Source organism: Manis javanica, chromosome 1, assembly GCF_040802235.1.
Source record: "Manis javanica isolate MJ-LG chromosome 1, MJ_LKY, whole genome shotgun sequence".
In the NCBI taxonomy this organism is placed as follows: domain Eukaryota; kingdom Metazoa; phylum Chordata; class Mammalia; order Pholidota; family Manidae; genus Manis; species Manis javanica.
In genome coordinates, this window is record NC_133156.1 from 80,321,174 (window position 1) to 80,340,299 (window position 19,126).

General features: G+C 33.0%; 1 protein-coding gene across 1 annotated transcript; it reads left to right on the forward strand.

Moving 5' to 3' along the window:
* Positions 1-10: 10 nt before the first annotated feature.
* Positions 11-15,772, forward strand: CETN3 (centrin 3). The gene is made up of 5 exons (XM_017644052.3): positions 11-148; positions 1,567-1,699; positions 3,237-3,351; positions 8,975-9,166; positions 15,376-15,772. Exons 1-5 carry the CDS (start codon positions 54-56, stop codon positions 15,417-15,419), a joined length of 579 nt encoding a protein of 192 aa, XP_017499541.1. The 5' UTR covers positions 11-53; the 3' UTR covers positions 15,420-15,772.
* The last annotated feature ends 3,354 nt before the right edge of the window (positions 15,773-19,126 follow it).

A 19,126-nucleotide genomic window follows, 5' to 3' on the forward strand; every position in this document is an offset into this window, starting at 1 on the left:
GTATCTTCCTTGTGGGAGGTCCTTGAGGTCGCTGAGGTCGTTGGTGACGCCGAATGGTTTGTGGAAGTCGCGGTCATTTGGATAGTTGGCTAAAGTCGTACTTGGGAGGAACGTCTCTGTCCGAAGAGAAAATGAGTTTAGCTTTGAGGTCGGTAATGAGGGGGCCGCAGTGCTCTCCACACCCCGCAGCGGGCCCCAGGTTGGGTTTGTGTGGAAGGGAGGCCGTGTGGGGCCGAGGGGAGGAACGGGATGCAGTTCTGGAGGAGGGAAAGGCGCCTAGGCCAGCCTTCCTGGGCTCGGACCCTTCACCCTGGGAGCAGTGGGATATCGCCGGTGATGAGCCCCTTGTGCTTTCGCTGAGGTAGTCATATCTGTCGGCGCGCTGGGCTTTGGACCGCCAAACGGGTGGGTGATTGTGGGTGTGAGAAGGGCGTAAAATATCGCGAGGTTTTTTTCTTGCGGTGTTTCTGCGAGAAATGAGGCCACGGAGCATCCCGTCGTTCAGTTCCACCTTCCTGGTCTACGGCCCCCGCGTCAGCCATTTCAAGCCTTTCTAGCCATTTCAAGCCTTTGTATTTTGCGTAGCCTTTAGAGGACAAACCAACTTCAAATGTAAATAGATTAGAAGTGGCCTAAGAAAATCAACTGGGCTTTACATTTTAAAAGTTCTATAGAATTTTTTTCAGTTTCGAAACGTGTTTTTATATAAGTGTTGTAGCCCCATTTGAAAATTTGGAAAACTTAGATAGGCATCCCTTAAGATATTTCTGGCTTTTAAAACAAATTTGCTTTTTTCTTAAAAGTTTTTGCTAACTTTATAAGAGTTTGTTGATGTTAAGTGAGATTTACCAGACTATTGACGCCTTAACATTTATTACATAGAATTAGCACAAATACTCTGTAGTTTTTTTTTATTGTTAATTGTGGTATGTTTAGACTCAGTATTTTGGCTGATTTCCTAGTAACAATGAAAGAAATTATAATGTGCCAAACTCTTAGAAACGTGTAATTGCCAAAATAGTAAATTAATTGATAAATCATATATATTTTTTTGGTAGTAATTTTGTAACTTAATTTTAAACACCATTAAAAATAAGCCAGATATATAGTGATCATCATTGATGAATTTGACTTTCACTTTTTAAGACTCTATTGTAGAATGATATGAGTGATAAGTATTGGTGATTTGGTTTTGTTGGGGTTTCTGACATAAAAGTAATGTCTCTTATTCACAGTTCTTGTGTCTTCCATAGTACTATTAGAGGGAATAAATAACAAAGCCAGAGGAATGAAGGTTAGGCCCTCATTTCTTTTAATAATCTGTAACACTCTTAATTTTTGGGAAGTGCAAATTAATGGCAGATTAGACAATAGAATGAATTGGGCTTTGGCTTATCATGTAAACAATATTTCTTTATCTTTCTCCAAATACTTCCTTTTTGGAAATTTAGAAAATTATTCATCTGGATAATTTTTGTTGCATTTTGGAATCTTAGTCATTTGAAGGCATAAGGGAATAGGATTAAAGTGGACTAAATAGACTTTTTTTCTCTTTCCATTTCATAGAAATGAGCTTGTAGTAGACAAATCAAAGAGGAAAAAAAGAAAACTCTCTGAAGAACAGAAACAAGAAATTAAAGATGCCTTTGAACTATTTGACACAGACAAAGATCAAGCAATAGATTATCATGAGTTAAAGGTAATAGTATACTTTAGAATATTTTTCTGTGAAAATGATTTTACATTTTTGTCATTTGGTTAAAAATCCATCTCTAAAGTACTTTAATTAGGTTTTGGAAATATGAAACCATTTTAAACATTCATAGTTAAATGCTATAATAAAATTAAGTCATACTCCCTATATCTTTACAGAATCTCCTTTTCACATGATAAAATGAATAGTATTTTAAATGGAAAAATACATTCCTTGAAGGGGCTTATTTTTCATTCACATAATAAAGTTTTCAAACTACAGGATTTAAATACTTATTACTATATTCATCTGTTCTTCTTTTATAACTTACTCTTTTTTGAAGTTGATTGTTATTTGTCCTTTAATTTGAACATGCTAGTAACATTCTCAATCTACTTTCTCAGCTGCAAGCGTAATGCAAGTGATAGATACCCCTTCTTTCTCAATTGCAAATGTAACGCAAGTGATAGATACCTGATGTTGACATGGTGCTAATGGGGAAATGTCAAATTAAAGGCTAGAATAATTTATAAAAACAAAAGGGTAGTATGGATCTTACATCTAGCACAATGAGAAAGGCAACATTTTAGTAGCTCTGTTGCTTCTTTTTTCTTTTGTTACCAACTTTTATCAATTCTTCCTTTATACTGTTGCTTCCATTTGTTGCTCTTATTTTCTTGGTTTGGGATATTTCATACCCACCCAGTACCATTAGCTTCATCTTTCTAAAAATTTTTCATCATGTTGCTCATTGCTTATAAACCTTTAGTGTCTCCTTATTGTATACTGCATTAAGTTCATTTTCCTTTGATTTTTATTGAATGCTTTCCACACATTTACTACTAGCTGCTTTTCTTACTTGTCAACTACTTGCTTCCTTTTGAGCTCTTCTGATCAGGTAAGTTAAATTGTTCTGTGCACTGTTTTTAAGCCTATTCTTCATTTTGGTGTCTGTTTTAATTACCTGTCATCCTTTTCTATATGCCCTTCTACTCTACTTCATCCATACATCAAGGAACAACTTGTATTTCTCCAAATAAGGCTTTTAAAATCAATAACATTGTCTCTTCTTCCTTGTTAATAGTAACCAGATCTCTTCTATCTCTTCTTTCTCTAAACTCAGGGCCCATTATTACTTACTTGGTAAGTGATCACATAGGGTCTGATGATAATTTTTTAATTTCTAAAAATCTCTCATTGTAGAGCTTTTTAATATTTATGCTAAGATTTTTTCCATTTTGGTTGTTAATCTTTTGAGAACAAGTAACTTGTTAAATTATCTGTGCACAAGTTTGTGCATTGTACAGTATATGCTATAAACACTCATTGATTGGTTTGTCATACAGAAGGATAAAATGGAAAAAATTGCCATTAAAATTCAGTAGTTAAGAAAAACTATCACTGTTATTTTAGAGACAGAAAATGTATAAAAGAATTGTATGTTTTATTAATATCTCTTAAATTGTAAAAACTTACTTAAGGATTGGAAATCACTTTTTTGAAAGAGTGCCTTATATTTTGCTTTTCCTTTTTAATCCAAAAGGTGGCAATGAGAGCCTTGGGGTTTGATGTAAAAAAGGCTGATGTACTGAAGATTCTTAAAGATTATGACAGAGAAGCCACAGGGAAAATCACCTTTGAAGATTTTAATGAAGTTGGTGTGTATTTTAATAGTCTTTGTAATGAGCAGTTGTTAGGAAATTGTCTAGTTTAATGACAGTATTATTGAATATTGCTGTATAATGTGTATCTTATTTGGGTTTTTTTGGCACTCTTTTTACTGATTTTCAAAGAAAAAATAAGATTAACAGCTTTGCTGTGGATTTACCATTTTGTCTTTTGTTCTAAAAATTCTGGCCAGGGAATCTTGTGTAGCTTTTTATGGAAAGATGTCTTTCCAAGTAATGTGCATTTATGTTATATGATAAAATTAAAGAGAGTGATCAAGAAATTACTTTCTCACAGTAAAACAGAAGACTTGGTATTCTTTCGTTTGGAAAACGTTTCCCAAGACCATTCTAGAATGTAATTTTTGTTGGCAAAGTAGGAGAAGAGGAAACCTGTAGTAGTTGGTATCGTTGGCTGTAGATGAAGAGCATGCCTTTTGGTTGACAAATGTGTAACTCTGGATGACCTTAATCTTGGTGAATATAATCATCTCTAATTTAAAGTTGCAGATGGGATGATTGTAGTGAGGGAGGCAGTTGGCAGACTGGAAGCAGGAGAAAACATTTTAGAATGCCCAACTGAAGATAATGTGTAATGTGCTTAATATGGTTGAACTTTTGTGTAGTTGATGTTAATGAATTATTTAGAGTATGTATCAGGCTCTTTTAGAATGGAGAATTCTGGAAGGCAAGGACTTTGCCATTATAACTTAAATATATTGCCTAAGGAATTGTATATAGAAAGTACATAGATCAGATTTATATTTATTAATTTTCTAAACCTATGATACCACTTCATGTGGGTCATAATATGAGCATGTCATATAGTTATTTTTAGATGTTTTAAAAATGTAGGAACAAATTCAGTTATATACACACACACACAAACCTTAATACTTCTAAGTATTTGGCAAGAAGCAATCTGAGAAGCAAAAAGAAATGGCAATTAGGACATATAGGAAAAAAAAGATTTATACCATTATATAGTTGTTTTGTTTTGTTTTAACCTGAAAACTGAAACCAAAAGCAAGGAAGAGGGAAGTTAAAGGATAAACCTCAAAGTGAAAGAAAGCACAGCACAGAGGATCCGCAACTTACAAACTAATGCCTGTTTAGAGAGGCAGCTTGTCCGTTTGGGAAGCACATTCCTTTTTTCCCTTTAATGTATAATTAATTACTTGAGAGGCTGAGAGCCATAGTCTCCCAACATTGAAGCTCCTCTGAGGTTTATGATCTTAGTTCAAGTTTCAACTTAGATTATCTATAGAAACAAGGTTTTAGGATATAGTGGAAATGGTACTATTAAAAGAGCTATAATTCAGGTTGGAGATAGTTGTGCTGTCTTGTAGGGTTCTTCTGAGGAATAATTAAGTTAATAGTATGTAAAGTGCTTAGAAAAAGGTCTAGCAGACAGTAAGTGCTAATAAGTATTCGTTATTACTGTAAAAAAAGTCTTTGTTTCATTTGTGTCAATGACTGGAACATAAAAATTCTACCTCATGTATTTATATTTTTCTGATTGCCTTTTTCTCATAGTTGCAGGCTCTTATCCCTAACATTTTAATTAATAATTTTATCTTAAGTGGATATATTATTTCATCTTAAGTGAATATGGTTTTAATATATATTATTTCATAAGTGAATATGGTTTTAAAATTGCCATTTTATTAGCAGTTAAAGCCAGAGTTCCATGCTCAGTCCACCATTTCCTGACTCTCATTCTTTTCTATGTTTTTAACAGAGCAGAAATAAGGTTTTTTCCAGAATAAGTGGTCACGGTTAAACTTCAGCTCTGACTTTCAAAGACAGGCAGAGCACATACTTTATTATTCTAAGGCTACCTGTTGAGAATAGCAGTTGTCAAATAAAAAATGATTACTGTTTGGAAAACAGAAACTATGTATTCACCCCATTTGTTGATTATTTTTGTATGATAACTAACCACAAATGAATATATATTTTATACTTTGGGACAGGTAACTCCAAATCAGAACATTTGAGACTTGGTGTTATATACCATCTATTATTGTTTAAGGGTACAATCCAAGTATTTTTGGATGAAGTCTGACACCTAACCAGATTTTTCCCAATGTTAGAAAAAAATATTAAAATATTCTTAGTACAAGTGTAGAATCTAGACAGCCTGAGGCTACTGAGTAACAAAGGTATTTTAGGAATTGCTGCTTTAAAGTAAAACCAAGATGTCAGATGTTTGTACTCCCATCTATTTCTGGCATGAGCTACTTACTATTTCATTGCCTATTCAGAATAGATTATTGTGTTACTGTTTTTCTTTTGTTCATTTAACAAACCTTTGCTAAGTATTTTGGCATTGGTACTGTGATGGAGTGAGGAAAGGAAATTAAGAGTTACTAAGAGGTTCTTTCAAGGAGCTTATCATTTAAATGTAGGTGACAACAAGGTATGGTGGTATGTGGTAAATTATAATTTTGTCTAGGGCAGGATTTGGCACACTTGCACTTGGGCTAAATTCAGCTGCTGCCTCTACACTGCCACATCCATTCTTTTATGCTGCTCTGTGGCAGAGTGAGTAGGTTAGATGGAGACATTATGCCCACCTCCAAAACCTAAAAAATTCACTATCTGTCATTTAACACAAAATATTTGTCCATTCCTGGTCTAATGCAATTGAAGAATTTGCAGAGGGCATTTCTAATTTAGGCCTTGGGAATGTGCATAGGATTTCATCCCAAGGAGAAAATTGTAGGAGGAGTAGAAAAAGGCATTCCAGGAAGAGGAAACAACAACGAATGGTACCAGAAATGTATGTTTGGGGAGTTCCCTGCTCTAGGAGATATGGAAGTGACTGGAGGGGTAGGATGACCCGGTCAGATAGGTAAAGTCTTACATATCATGTAGAGTTTGGACTTTAGAGGATCATTGCCAAGTTTTAAGGAAGAGGAGATAATATGTTTTAGAAATGTAACTCTGTTGAGAGTATTAAAGATGAGTTGGAGGGAAGAGAGACTGCAGACAAAAAATAATAGATTTTTTATGTTAAGGGTGGTGAGAACGAAAAGAGATAACGTTTTAATTAAATGAGTAAAAAAGGTAGTATCCTCAGCACCCTAGGACCTAATCTCTGATTACGTTAATGGATTGAAAATGTTAAGACTTTTCAAATATGGGAAACTTACCTGTTAATGGTGCTGTTTGTTACCTTTTTAGGGGTGGGGCATCGACAGCTGTTTTGGTGATAATGGGAGGGGTTTGGATTCCACAATGTTCACTTTGAAATAACTAGTATGCTTGAATAGAAACTTCCAAAGGGCAGTGAGAAATACAGTGGAAGCTATATTTCTAGCATAACCTTCATGCTTTTTGATAGATATGTGATGTTAATTTGTTGTATTAAGTGATTTTTGTAATGGATAAGGTATTATTTTGAGGAAGTATATTTCTGGTAGTATAATTATTTTAAAATAGTTATATGAACAGAGATTTGTGAAATAGTACCCACCTTAACTTCCTGTATGTTAGTTGACTTATTTTCATTGAAAAAAAAAATACATTTCTTATAATTATATTTTACTTTGTAGAACAGGAATAGAACGAAGGAGGCATGGAAAGTCACTGTAAAATTAAAATGTTTTAGCTGTCCAGAAGGATGGGTATTTGTGGTTCCCAAGAAAAGTTGCATTCTAAGGCAAAGTATTGATAAAAGATTATATAGACACTTAAGTGTAAAGTAACTAACACAATTAAAGCACCAGTGGGATAAGAATTTTTGCATCTTGGAGCCCCATCTGTTCCCCAGATTACCCTGTTGCTTCTTTAAGTACATTAATACTTTCAGCAAGCTGCTTTTCTGGTTCACCTGTCATGTAAATTATTTAATTGGTGAAGAAAATTTCTTAACACTTTTTTTTCCTTGTCCTGCTTTTTTGTTGGGACTAAATTCAAAATAAGTTGAGTATGAGCCACAGAGTTAAGCATGGTATTTTATTTTGGTGTTATGGCTGTATATATGCCAATTCCTTTTTGACTGAATATTTATGAGCTTTGATAATTTGCATACTTATAGTAATATACTTCAATTAGTTACTTGGAAGACTTTTTGGATGAAATTAATGGATAAAAGAAAACTATTGAGATATGTGTAGATGATTTAGCATTAGCTTGCATGGGTGCTTATTCTAAAGCTTATTCAATCAAATATGATGAAACAGCAAAACAACAAGAAATTGTGGATTTGAATTGTATTTTTCCTTTTGGGTGCATTAAAACATTCCAGTACTTTACATCTGCAAGCATTTGCAAGGTTTTAATGATTCTGTAAACTTCACCAGGACTGAGTTATTTTTAATGGCATAGTGAAAGTCATAAATACCTGTTGTTGTAGTGGTAGACTTCTGAGATGTCTATTTAGCCATTTTTAGAATTTTTTCTAGTAGTTAAAATTTTTATATTACAGATTCTTATTTCAATTTTTGTTACTGTGGCTGTTAATTAAACACTGTGGTAATATTGAAAATATTGTTTATTACCTTTAGTATATTAAAATGTTATTATAGTCTGAAATTACCTTTAGTCTTAGTTGTCGAAGAGTTATTATCTTGCTGAACAAAATGGATATGACTTCAGAGAGAACTCTTCCCAGACCTGTTTTTTTTTGCGGGGGGCTTTCTTAATAAAATCAGATTGAGTCCTTTTGTGGTAACTACTTTTCGTATTTTGGAAAATCAAGAGTTCTTCTAAGCAAGAAGATGTCAGTGGAATTTGCATCTCCTCTCTGAGATTGAGTCTGTATCAGTGATGGCAGTGCATTTTGTTAATTTGTCAGGGTTATTTGTTTGTTTTTATTTTAGATTGGATTAAATTTGAGGAACAGTGTTACATTTTTTTTAAATTGAAGTACCATTGATACACAATCTTATATTGGTTTCAAGAATACAACACAGTGGTTCAACAGTTATCTAAATTATTAAATCCTCACTCCCACTAGTGCAGTTACTATCTGTCATCCTAGGAAGATGTTACAGAATCATTGGCTGTATGCTCCATGCTGTTCTACCATCCCCATGACCAACTTATACTATGATTGAGAATTTTTGTGCCCCTTTATCCTCCTCATGCTCCCTACCCACCCACCCCAACCCCTCCCCCATTGTAATAACCACCAGTACCTTCTCAGTGTCTCACTGAGTCTGTTGTTATCTTGGAACAGTGTTACTGTTAAGTTTAGCCAGCAAACAACTTACATATAGTTAGCATTGTTTTGTTGGTATCTCTACAACTAGGTTATAAACTCCTAGACCTGTGTCCTTGATGTCAGAGGAGCCCAGTGCAATAGACTTTCAATAAATATGGTATAAATATAGTCCTTTTTACTTTGTCTTTGTGTCATATAGTTTTTCTTATTTATTTAATAGGATAAATTGGTGATAGTTTAAAGGTTAAATTTTAAAATACAGATTTGTTTTTTTTAATTTCAGGTTTATCTAGGTTTTTGGGCTCTGATTTGTCTTTATTGTCAAACTAAACAGCAGATTCACACCTTTGATTCTCATCTAATACTAAGTTGATACCACAAATGAATGCCTTTGTTATTATAAAGGTTTATTTTTTATATTTTTGTTTTTTTTAACTGTAGTGACAGACTGGGTATTGGAAAGAGATCCACATGAAGAATTATTGAAGGCATTTAAGCTGTTTGATGATGATGATTCAGGTAAAATAAGCTTGAGAAATTTGCGACGTGTTGCCAGAGAATTGGGTGAAAACATGAGTGATGAAGAACTTCGAGCTATGATAGAAGAATTTGATAAAGATGGTGATGGAGAAAGTAAGTTTTGAGTAAAATATACATTCCAAGTATTATTCATGTACAAATATAGTAAATATTTCAAAACTCTTTCAAATCCCTTTGCAAACTATATTTATGGTAATTGTTCATCCTATAATGGGCTTTTTGCATAAATATTTCACATATTTAGAATGAAGCAAAAAAAATTACAATGAAGTAGACTTTTAAAACCAAATATACAGGATGTAATATCAGGTTCCACCCTTCAAGAAGGTGCTTTACTTTTCCTTGAGGATGAAACATCACCAAAATTTCAGACACCGGTAAAATTGCAGTCCTTAAGGCCTTCTTAACCTACATGAACTCCTAAACTGTTGCTGAGTTCTACTGATTCTGTCCTTCAGATGTTTTGTGTCTGTTTTATGTCTTTGCTTACTGCTGTGTCCTAGTTCAGGTCCTGCTTTCTTTGAAGAATATTATCCTAGCTGCATTCATTTCTCCTTGGATGCCTGCAGGGTGCAGTGTCCTGTGTGCTGACTGGTTCTACACAGAGAGAAAGGCAGATGTGGTCCCTGCCTTCACTAACTTTACTATCTCTTGTAGCTTCCTAATTGCCCTCTATGCATATAAGCCTCTACTTTCTTCCTAATTCAGTCTATTGATAGCATTCTTTTCCTAAAATACAGGTTTGATGATTTAATTTTCCCGTTCAAACAGAATGATTCTTCAGTGCCTACAGAGTGAAGTTCAAAGCCTTATATGATTTGTCCTATCTTAAGTATCTACTTTCATTTCCCCCTATAGTCTTTCACTCTTCTGCTTTAACCTTCACCTCCCCTACATACACACATTGACAAAATATACTCTATTCTGAAAATAATTTATGCTGGGCCTTTCATCATGCCATTTCTTAATCCTAGAATGCTCTGATTTCCAGTTGCTGTTTGCCAAAATGTTAGTTGTTCTCTCAGATACATTTAAACTTCACCTTCTCAAAAGCCTCCCTCCTCTGTTTATATAAACTAGGAGACTTGTATTGAGGGCACATAGCATATAAAGAAACAAACTATTTTGATACTTTTATCCACCACCCTCTGATAGTTGCATACATGTCTGTCTCTCCAATTATATTGTAAGCTGCTCAGGTGCAGTATGGAATCATATAGTGTGCAAGTCCTGAGGCTTTGGTATGATGCAGACCTGGATTTGAATTGAGTCTCTACCACTTAGTTTATTTTGCACAAGTTTTCAATGTTTTCTGAGTCTCAGTTTCTCCATTTATGAAAACGAGAATGGTAGTATCTTTCAGGGTTGTGAATATTAAATGAAGAAATTGAAGGTGCCTAGCATTAAATAGAAGCGTGTTTTCCTTTCTTGTTAAATCTTTGTCTTTTTCCTCTGCATTTTCTTATCCATAATTAGTGCTCTAATGTTTGTTGATTTTTAAAACCCTAAGCAAGAGTGTTACAGTAGATAGTGTTGATGTAGTACCTACTACACACGCACACACACACATATGTACCCATAAAAGCATACATATATATATATATATATATATATATATATATGTATGTATGTATGTATGTATGTATATTATCTTGGAAGTACTGGCATGCTTTAATAAGGAACTAGCTATCAGTTCAGATTTGTAGATTGTCCTTTGGTTGTGCATTATTGTGCTTTCTTACAATGTGAATATTATTTGAGCATTATAAACTTTCTGTTTTTTAATACTACCTTTTTGAAGGGTATTGATACAGTCACTTATATTTGAAGACAAAGATGATTAAAACTTGATGAAATTTAAATGGTTTAAGCTGTCACTCTAATATATGGACTTAAAATCTACTGCCTTCATATTTTTAAAAAATTTGTGTCTTTCCTAGCTTTTTATTACCCTAAATTAGCTTTAAAGGAACTCTCTTCTGTAAAGATACTGTCTTCAGTGGCATAGAGAGTCTTGGTGTCTTTTCCATAAATCTTTAATAACGGCTGCAACTTGTTTTAAAAGATGAGAGTTATAAACTTTTTTGTACTAGGCACATGCAAATTAGATTTTGGTTTTTACCTACATTTTACTTAAAATATCAATTATGAAGCTACCTCTTAAATTCAAATTTGATGTGAAACTTGGTTAGAAAATATGTCCATTTCTTGTATCATTTGTTAGATGGCTCTGTCTGCTGCTTTTGAATCTCAGAAGAGTTTGCACCTGTGCTCCATTGCTTGATTTATTTTAATGCATACTTAAAATAATTCTTTGGTCCTCACTGCTTTTAATACTCCATTTTAAGTCACCATACAACTATTGCTTGGGCATCCTACTCTCATTTATTCAAATGACTAATAGGCAAATAACATTTTTTCTCTTTTCCAAGTGATTGACTACAGATAAAATATAGGTGATGCATAGTTTTTTATTATTAAAGTTTGTCTTTTTTGGGAGGAGTAGCGTGGTCTTACCATTTTAAATAGTCTAAATCAGTAGTTTCCAGTTTGGGATGTGGGTCTGTGGGGATGGAGGCTGTCTGAGGTTTTGTGTGGATTCTGGGTGTGTGCATCAAATTCTGTCTGTAAACCATATGAATAATAGTATTGCATGAACTTACATAAACTACTCTCATTTATATCAGTAACTTATTGTGATTGATAAATACACTTATTTTGTGGAACTTACAGTAGCTATTTGACATGTATTTCTCAAATAAGACATACTAACTATAGCTGTTACTGTGGCAAGTCTAGGAAATTACTGTTGAAAGGCATATTTTCAGAAACAATGAGAACTACCACTCTGCCTTAACTTATATGGGTCTCTGCCACTATATGAAAATCTGCCCATTTTTAAAAAAAGTAGGAAGTTACATTTTATAATAACTTGTTAATCTGAGCACTTAACTTGGGTTCTTTTGGCTGCAAACAGTGCTGTTTAGCTATAACCTGCTTTCTTTGTACATGTCAAGCTGGTAAAGGTCATAATACTAGGCTACTTTTTTGGGGGGCTTTAGTAATTATTCTGTCTTTATGAATTTCTCACACTGTTCAGTATTTAAAAGCAATGAAATATTTTTTATTGTGTATGTAGAATAATAAACATAGTGAATGAGGAGTTAAAGGAAAAGAAGATGTAATATGAAATATAAATAAAGCTGTGGCAATGGTATAGAAAGAATCCAGTCTCTATCATCCCTCCCAAGATATATAAAATAAAACATAGAAATCTTTTTGGAAAAATGAGCAACATTTGAAAAGCCAAAGTGGATCATTTTTAAATAATTATGATGAGTGTTAACATTTATTTTGTAGTTAATACATGTTAGATTCTGTACTTAGCATGTTACATTGTGGATTATATCACTTAATATTCATAATAGCTTTTGGGAAGTAAATACAATACCCATTCATGCATATTGCATAGATGCATATATAGGTGAGGAAACTAAAGCTCTGAGGTTAATCACCAGTCTAAGGTTACCACAAAGCTAATACATGGCAGAGTCCAAACTCACACTCAGATCTCCATAATGACAAAGAATGTGCTTTTATCTGTAAGTCACACTGTATTGCTACTTATACTGTAAAGTGAAATATTAATTAGGTTTCTATGTTTATGGAGTTTTAAAATTACCTGTTACTATAGAAAGCATGATATTACTAAAATAGTCAACTGGTACTTCAGATACTAAAATTTGTTTTTTTCGTTTCAAAGCCAGATGGTTTCTCAGGTATATAATCTACTTAATTTCACTAAAATTCTCTATTTAAATGACATGTAATATTTACCCTGTGGATAGACGGATTGATTTATGAAAATTTTGTTTAAAAAGGCAGTGTAAAAAATGAAGTGTTATGTTTGTTTGAGTCAATAAGTATTTTACTAAATGCCTATTTTTAAGGTAGATATTATGCTAGACTTATTAGATACAGGAATTTGATATAAGATATTATTGATAGAGATGGTTATAAAACCACATGTACAAAGACATCGCAGATTCTCCTGTCTGGAAGACTCACTGTACTAAAGGAGCTAGTTTAATTTCCTTAGCCTCTTTCTTCCCTTTAGCTTCCCCCTTCTTTGGATTTAAGTGTTCTGTTTGTAGATGTGAAATTATAGAATAGTTTAAAGTACTTTTGAAATGCTATCATGCTTTAAAGTGTTTATACATAAAAAATATAAAAAACTTAATTTTTTGTGCTTCTAGAACTATATGAATCTTTATTTGAATTTGAGTATTGAAATTTTATATAGTGAAAAGTTCTAGATCTTTAACAAAATACTTAAGATTTTGAATATTTTAATCATAGATCTATTATACTGTTAATGTAATTTACAGTCGATTCACCGTCTCCATTATGCTGTTTTTCTTAACATACTCTTGTTTTCTGTTTTAGTCTATATGCTTTCAACTGGATTGACTAAATCAGGGGTTCCCAAATGAAGATGTAGAAATAATTGTTTAAAATTGTTATATATTTTAATTTTTTTAACTAGGGAGAGAGGGGGCTGTAGTTTTCCTAAGATACTGAAACATGTTCACTTAACTGCAAAGGTTAAAGATCACTACTATGATTTATAAGATCACTGAAAGTATTTTAAATATAAATTTTGTATTTTGTTGTGCTGTGTCTGCCATAGTGTCTTGTAGATCTTTAATATTGAGTGCATGGATTAATTCATGGTTCTTTATCAGCTTCTGTTCAAGTGCTTTCTTTTTAATTCCTTCCTTAGTGTTTTTGCACTGTTTTCTTTCTTTAACTTACATTTCTGATGATACTCTACTACCTTAGCTTTCATTCCATCCCATCAAACCAAATCCTATATTTTTATTTTAGAGCCCAAATCAAAATTTATTTTTTGCTTAATTTTTCTCATCAGTAATGGTTTTTCCCATTGCGATGAATTTTTTTTCAACACTGACATGTGTTTTTTATTTTAATAATCATGTTATGTTACAGAGCAGTTGCTTTCTGTTTTAGGTACAAAATGTGACAATATTATTGAAACCCCTCCCAATTTTTTAGAATTCCTCTAATAAGAATAAGGACATTATCTTTCAAAGCTGTGATACCACTGTTCTAAGAAAATTTACAGTAGTTTTATAATGTCACCTGATATCCTCACTTAAATTTCAAGATACTCTAGGATAGGAACTATATTACCTGTTTTGATATATTATACAACTCCTAGTATGGTGTCGGGATTCATGATGCACTTAAAAATGTTTGATTCAATGGAATGTTTTCTTATATTATGTTTTCTTGGGTATTTAGTACTTGGAAACAACCTAAAAGGTGATCTCATAGTTCAGTATTTTCAGATGAAGAAATTGAGATGCAGAACGGTTCTCTGTTAGAGCTATAATGGGAATCTAGATCTCTTTTTTCTCATCCTTGTGTTCTTGTTACCTTTACTGAAATTATCCTTCATTAATTTATGGCTTGTTCAGGTGGTATGTGTTAAGTTTTGGGGTCCATGAACTCAACTTGCTTTACAAAAAGGAGGCATTCTTTTCTGAATGTTTCTATTACTAATTCATGTGTATGTGTGTATATTGGTTTATAAAAATTAAAATTTGAATAAGATGAACACATTTATTTCTAGATTGCATTCTTAAATATTACACTTTATACACTGGAGATTCTTACTGAACTTTATAATTTTGGTAAACTAACAGTTTTTATAAGTATTTCCTACATTTACCTCTATATTTTGTAGTTGCTGTATTACTTTTGTAATTAAGATTAAATCTGTATCTTTTAAAATTACCATTTCTCCAGATGCTTTTGAGGTATGGTGACCCTAGTTTCAATTAAGTTACCTTTAAAATAGGCTCTTGAACATATAAAAGTTCAAAAAACAAACAGTTTGACTTTTTTTCTAAATCTAATATATTCACCTTTTAGAATTCTAATTTATATGCATGATATATTTAAGCTTACTCATGGAAGGGTTTGTAGAATAAAGATTATAAAGAGAGTTTAACCATCCAAGAAATTAAAAATTGCAAGCTTTTAAAACTATATTTTTCTAGATGTGTATAAATATTATAATTAATAATATTTTATCATGTTTTTTATATTTTTGTATATGTAAAGTTCTGTTTAATAAACATGTTCAACTTCCTACAAAGAAATTTTGGTTTATTAAGAACTTTGTATAATATAAAATGTAAAGATACTTAGTATAACATGATAGTATTGTTCTACAACATTTGTATTTCTGACTTACATTTTTTTTCTCACCACAGTAAACCAAGAGGAGTTCATTGCTATTATGACTGGTGATATTTAAAGAATTACAAGGATAAACACTAAGAATCTTGCAGTTATCATCTTGTATTCTGTTTTTATGCCTGGAGCCATGTAAAAAAAACCAACTTAGTTCTTTTTACCAGAAGGACCAAAAATAAGCATCTTATGTCTTCATATTTTACTACCGTTAAGTTTTGTATGACCAGTATTGTTAGCACTCTAATAGTTTATCTTTGTATTTATAATACAGCTTTTATATATGTAAAGTTTTAAAAATTGAATCATGTGATAAACATTTTTTGAGATTTTTAATTCAGCATTAGTAGTCACTTTTGTTTTGGTGCACATGTTTCAGATTTTCCTTAATAAAGTTTATTTTGTTAGTATTTTAAAGTTTGGTAAATTTTCTGTTTTATTTTGGTTTGAAACATCTGTTAACCCTCAATAGTGTATTTCTTAAATCTTTTCTCTTTGGTGTCAGAAACAAAAATTGAAATACAAATATCAATAGAATAGCATATTTTCCATTATAATTTTGACATTTATGTCTTAGATACAAGATGGGGACTCTCAATCTAAGCATAATTCCTCTTTTAAGAGTTATGTTTTTCAGTTTGGAGGGAAAAAGCATTGTGCGTATAGATCCATTTATCCTGGTGTATTATGTTCTATAACACCTTGGGTGTCAATGTAAGTTATGACAGTTAAATCTGGATATTTCCTTAAACTAATTGACTATAGTTTGAATCATCTAACCTCTTGACAAAGTAAAAGATTTAAATTTTGGGATTTTGATCTGTTAAGATAATTATCAGTCAATTAAACGTCACGGTGATGAAAATAGAAAACTGTAAGCCACAGAAATTATTTAAGGCTATGTTTTAGCTGTATAAAGGAACATTCTGTGATTCATCAGGAAACAGAGTCAGAATTTCCAGGTGTTGGTGGGCTCTTCTGCCTTGTAGCAATGTATGTTAGGGGGAAACAACTGGTTATGGGAAGTAGGTCATAGGGAAATGGTACCTGTATGGATCCCTCACTAATAATCCAGATGAGTTCTCCAGGAAGAAAATTTAATTGTTTTATTTCAGTGATCTTTCTTTAGATTTCCTGTTTTAAAATTAAATTACAAAAATAATTTTATGCACTTTAAATGTTGTGAGCCCCTAGAGTATTATAGTATTATATAGAACTTTAACGGTTTCTAGTGGTTACATTTCAAACAGTTAACATAGAAAGCAAGTTGTTTACCATATTAAAATTTAATTTTGAATATTAAATCAATGTTTATAGTAATAACTATGCAGGGCAACAGATAGACTTGGAAATTTAAAACTATCATCCTTACTGATGAATTGCCTTCTATGTTTGGATCACAAAATATGTTGACTTTCAGGAAATTGAAAAAGAAAGTGAAGAATAAAACATACAAATAAATCTGGGCTTACTATTCTCCCACTTTTTTGGAACAAATAACTAAGCTGCTTTTTGTGACTCCTTTTTTCTTTATATAAATCCTTACTCCTTAAGATACCAGCAGTTTTGTTTTTTCTGTTTTTACTGTGGGTTGAGAGGATAGAGCTCACCTCAGTTCTTTATGTTAGCTTTCTCCTATAGCAGGGTATCAGTTATTCTCACTTTTTTCCAATGTTAATCAGTAACTGTAGAGTTGAAAGGCTGATGCACTTGGCTGGTAGAGGTGGCAATAAGAAAGGAGTCAATATGCTTTAAAAGAGGGAAATAGAGGTGAGTATTAGTCATATTTATCACAGTCATATTTCTCATGTAATGGCATTTATTACATAAGAAAATACCTGTATTTTGCTAAACTTGCCTCGTGCATTGTTCTGGTGTGCTGGTAAGCTTTGATAGTTTGGGATTTGCCAGTTAAGAGCTTTTCTTCAACTTTGAAACAAGCCAAGCACATATCTTCTTTAGAAGGTATTCACTGTTATTATGCACTTAATATGTGATAGGTATTGTTCTAGGCTTATTTAATCCTTTATTGCAGGAAATTCATACAGCACTGCTAATGGAAGACTTTCAAATTCAGTTGACGTGCTTATGTTAATGGCCTTATATTAGTAAAGACCATAGTGAGTAGATTCTCCAGTTAAGTGGCTACTGGCCTCAACTCCGTATGTCATTTAACTGATGCTAGTCTCTGGAAGTAAATTGTTTTGGAGATTTTTCTAGTGATGTGTTCTTAAAAAAGATGATTTACAATGTTCTGAAGACCAGCATGAAAAGGCAAGATAATTTTTAAAAAATCACTTAAAATATATCATTAAATTTAAATCACATAAGTAGTACATAGAAGTTATATGTAAAGGCAAGCGTTTTTTTTAACCCCCAATCCCATTACCATTCTGTTCTGAATAGTGCCAATGTCATTTAGGCTTCAGACAGAAGGAAAAGCACAACTGGGTATTTTAACAAAGTATATTAATAAGGAATAATTAAAGTTGGCACTGGAGAATCAAAAATTAGAAAGGGAACACTGAGATAGTTAACTGCAGGAAGGAGCTACTACCCCTAAAGCTGAGGGAACAGAAGGTGGAGGTTATGATTACTAGAAACTAGGAGCTTTGGGGAGAGGTCCTGTAGAGCAGGGACTGGCAGATACATGAGGAGTGGATACTGGTAGGTAGGGCTGGTATTGATGGGGAGTGATCAGAAAGAGCTGTAGACTTTAACCAAGTGCCATCTTTGGAATGAAGAACTGTTGCTTTGGGGTGCTGACAGGCACAGTAAACAAATGAGAAAAGGCAAGATTGTTTTCCCCTCCTTACCTTCATTAAACTCTTCTCCTTCTATTGGTGGAGTCCAACAAAAATTCAGCTGGCAAAGGAGAAAGTTAAACTTAACAGTCCCAACCCCGGTATTACACAGTGGAGTATAGAATAGTGGTTCGGAACAATGGAAAGACATAGCTTAGTAACAACTGACTATATATTTTATATAGTCTGAACCAGGTTATTTGAGAGCAAAGGGGCTTGGGGAGACTAATTTATGTGGGACACGTATAATTCAGAAGTGTCCTAAACAAAATAAGATAACGTTCACCCTCATCTTTGGGCATAGTAACCATTGTTATTTTATTTTATTTAAAAAATTTTTTTTATTAAGGTATGATTGATATACACTCGTATGAAGGTTTCACATGATAAAACAATGTGGTTACTACATACACCCACATCATCAAGTCCCCACCCACACCCCATTGCAGTCACTCCATCAGTGCAGCAAGTTGCCAGAGATCCACTATGTCCCTTCTCTGTGATACACTGTTCTCCCCGTGATCCCCCACACCATGTGTACTAAACATAATACCCCTCAGTCCCCTTCTCCCTCCTTTCCCACCTGCCCTCCCACACCCCTCCCCTTTGGTAAACATTAGTTCACTCTTGGAGTCTGTGAGTCTGCTGCCATTTTGTTCCTTCAGTTTTGCTTCATTGTTATACTCCACAAATGAGGGAAATCATTTGGCATTTGTCTTCCTCCGCCTGGCTTATTTCACTGAGCATAGTGTCCTCCAGCTCCGTCCATGTTGCAAATGGTAGGATCTGTTTCTTTTTTATGGCTGAATAGTATTCCATTGTATATATGTACCACATCTTTATCCATTCATCTACAGATGGACACTTAGGTTGCTTCCATATCTTGGCTATTGTAAAAAGTGTTCTATAAACATAGGGGTGCATATGTCTTTTTGAATCTGAGAAGTTGTATTCTTTGGGTGTATTC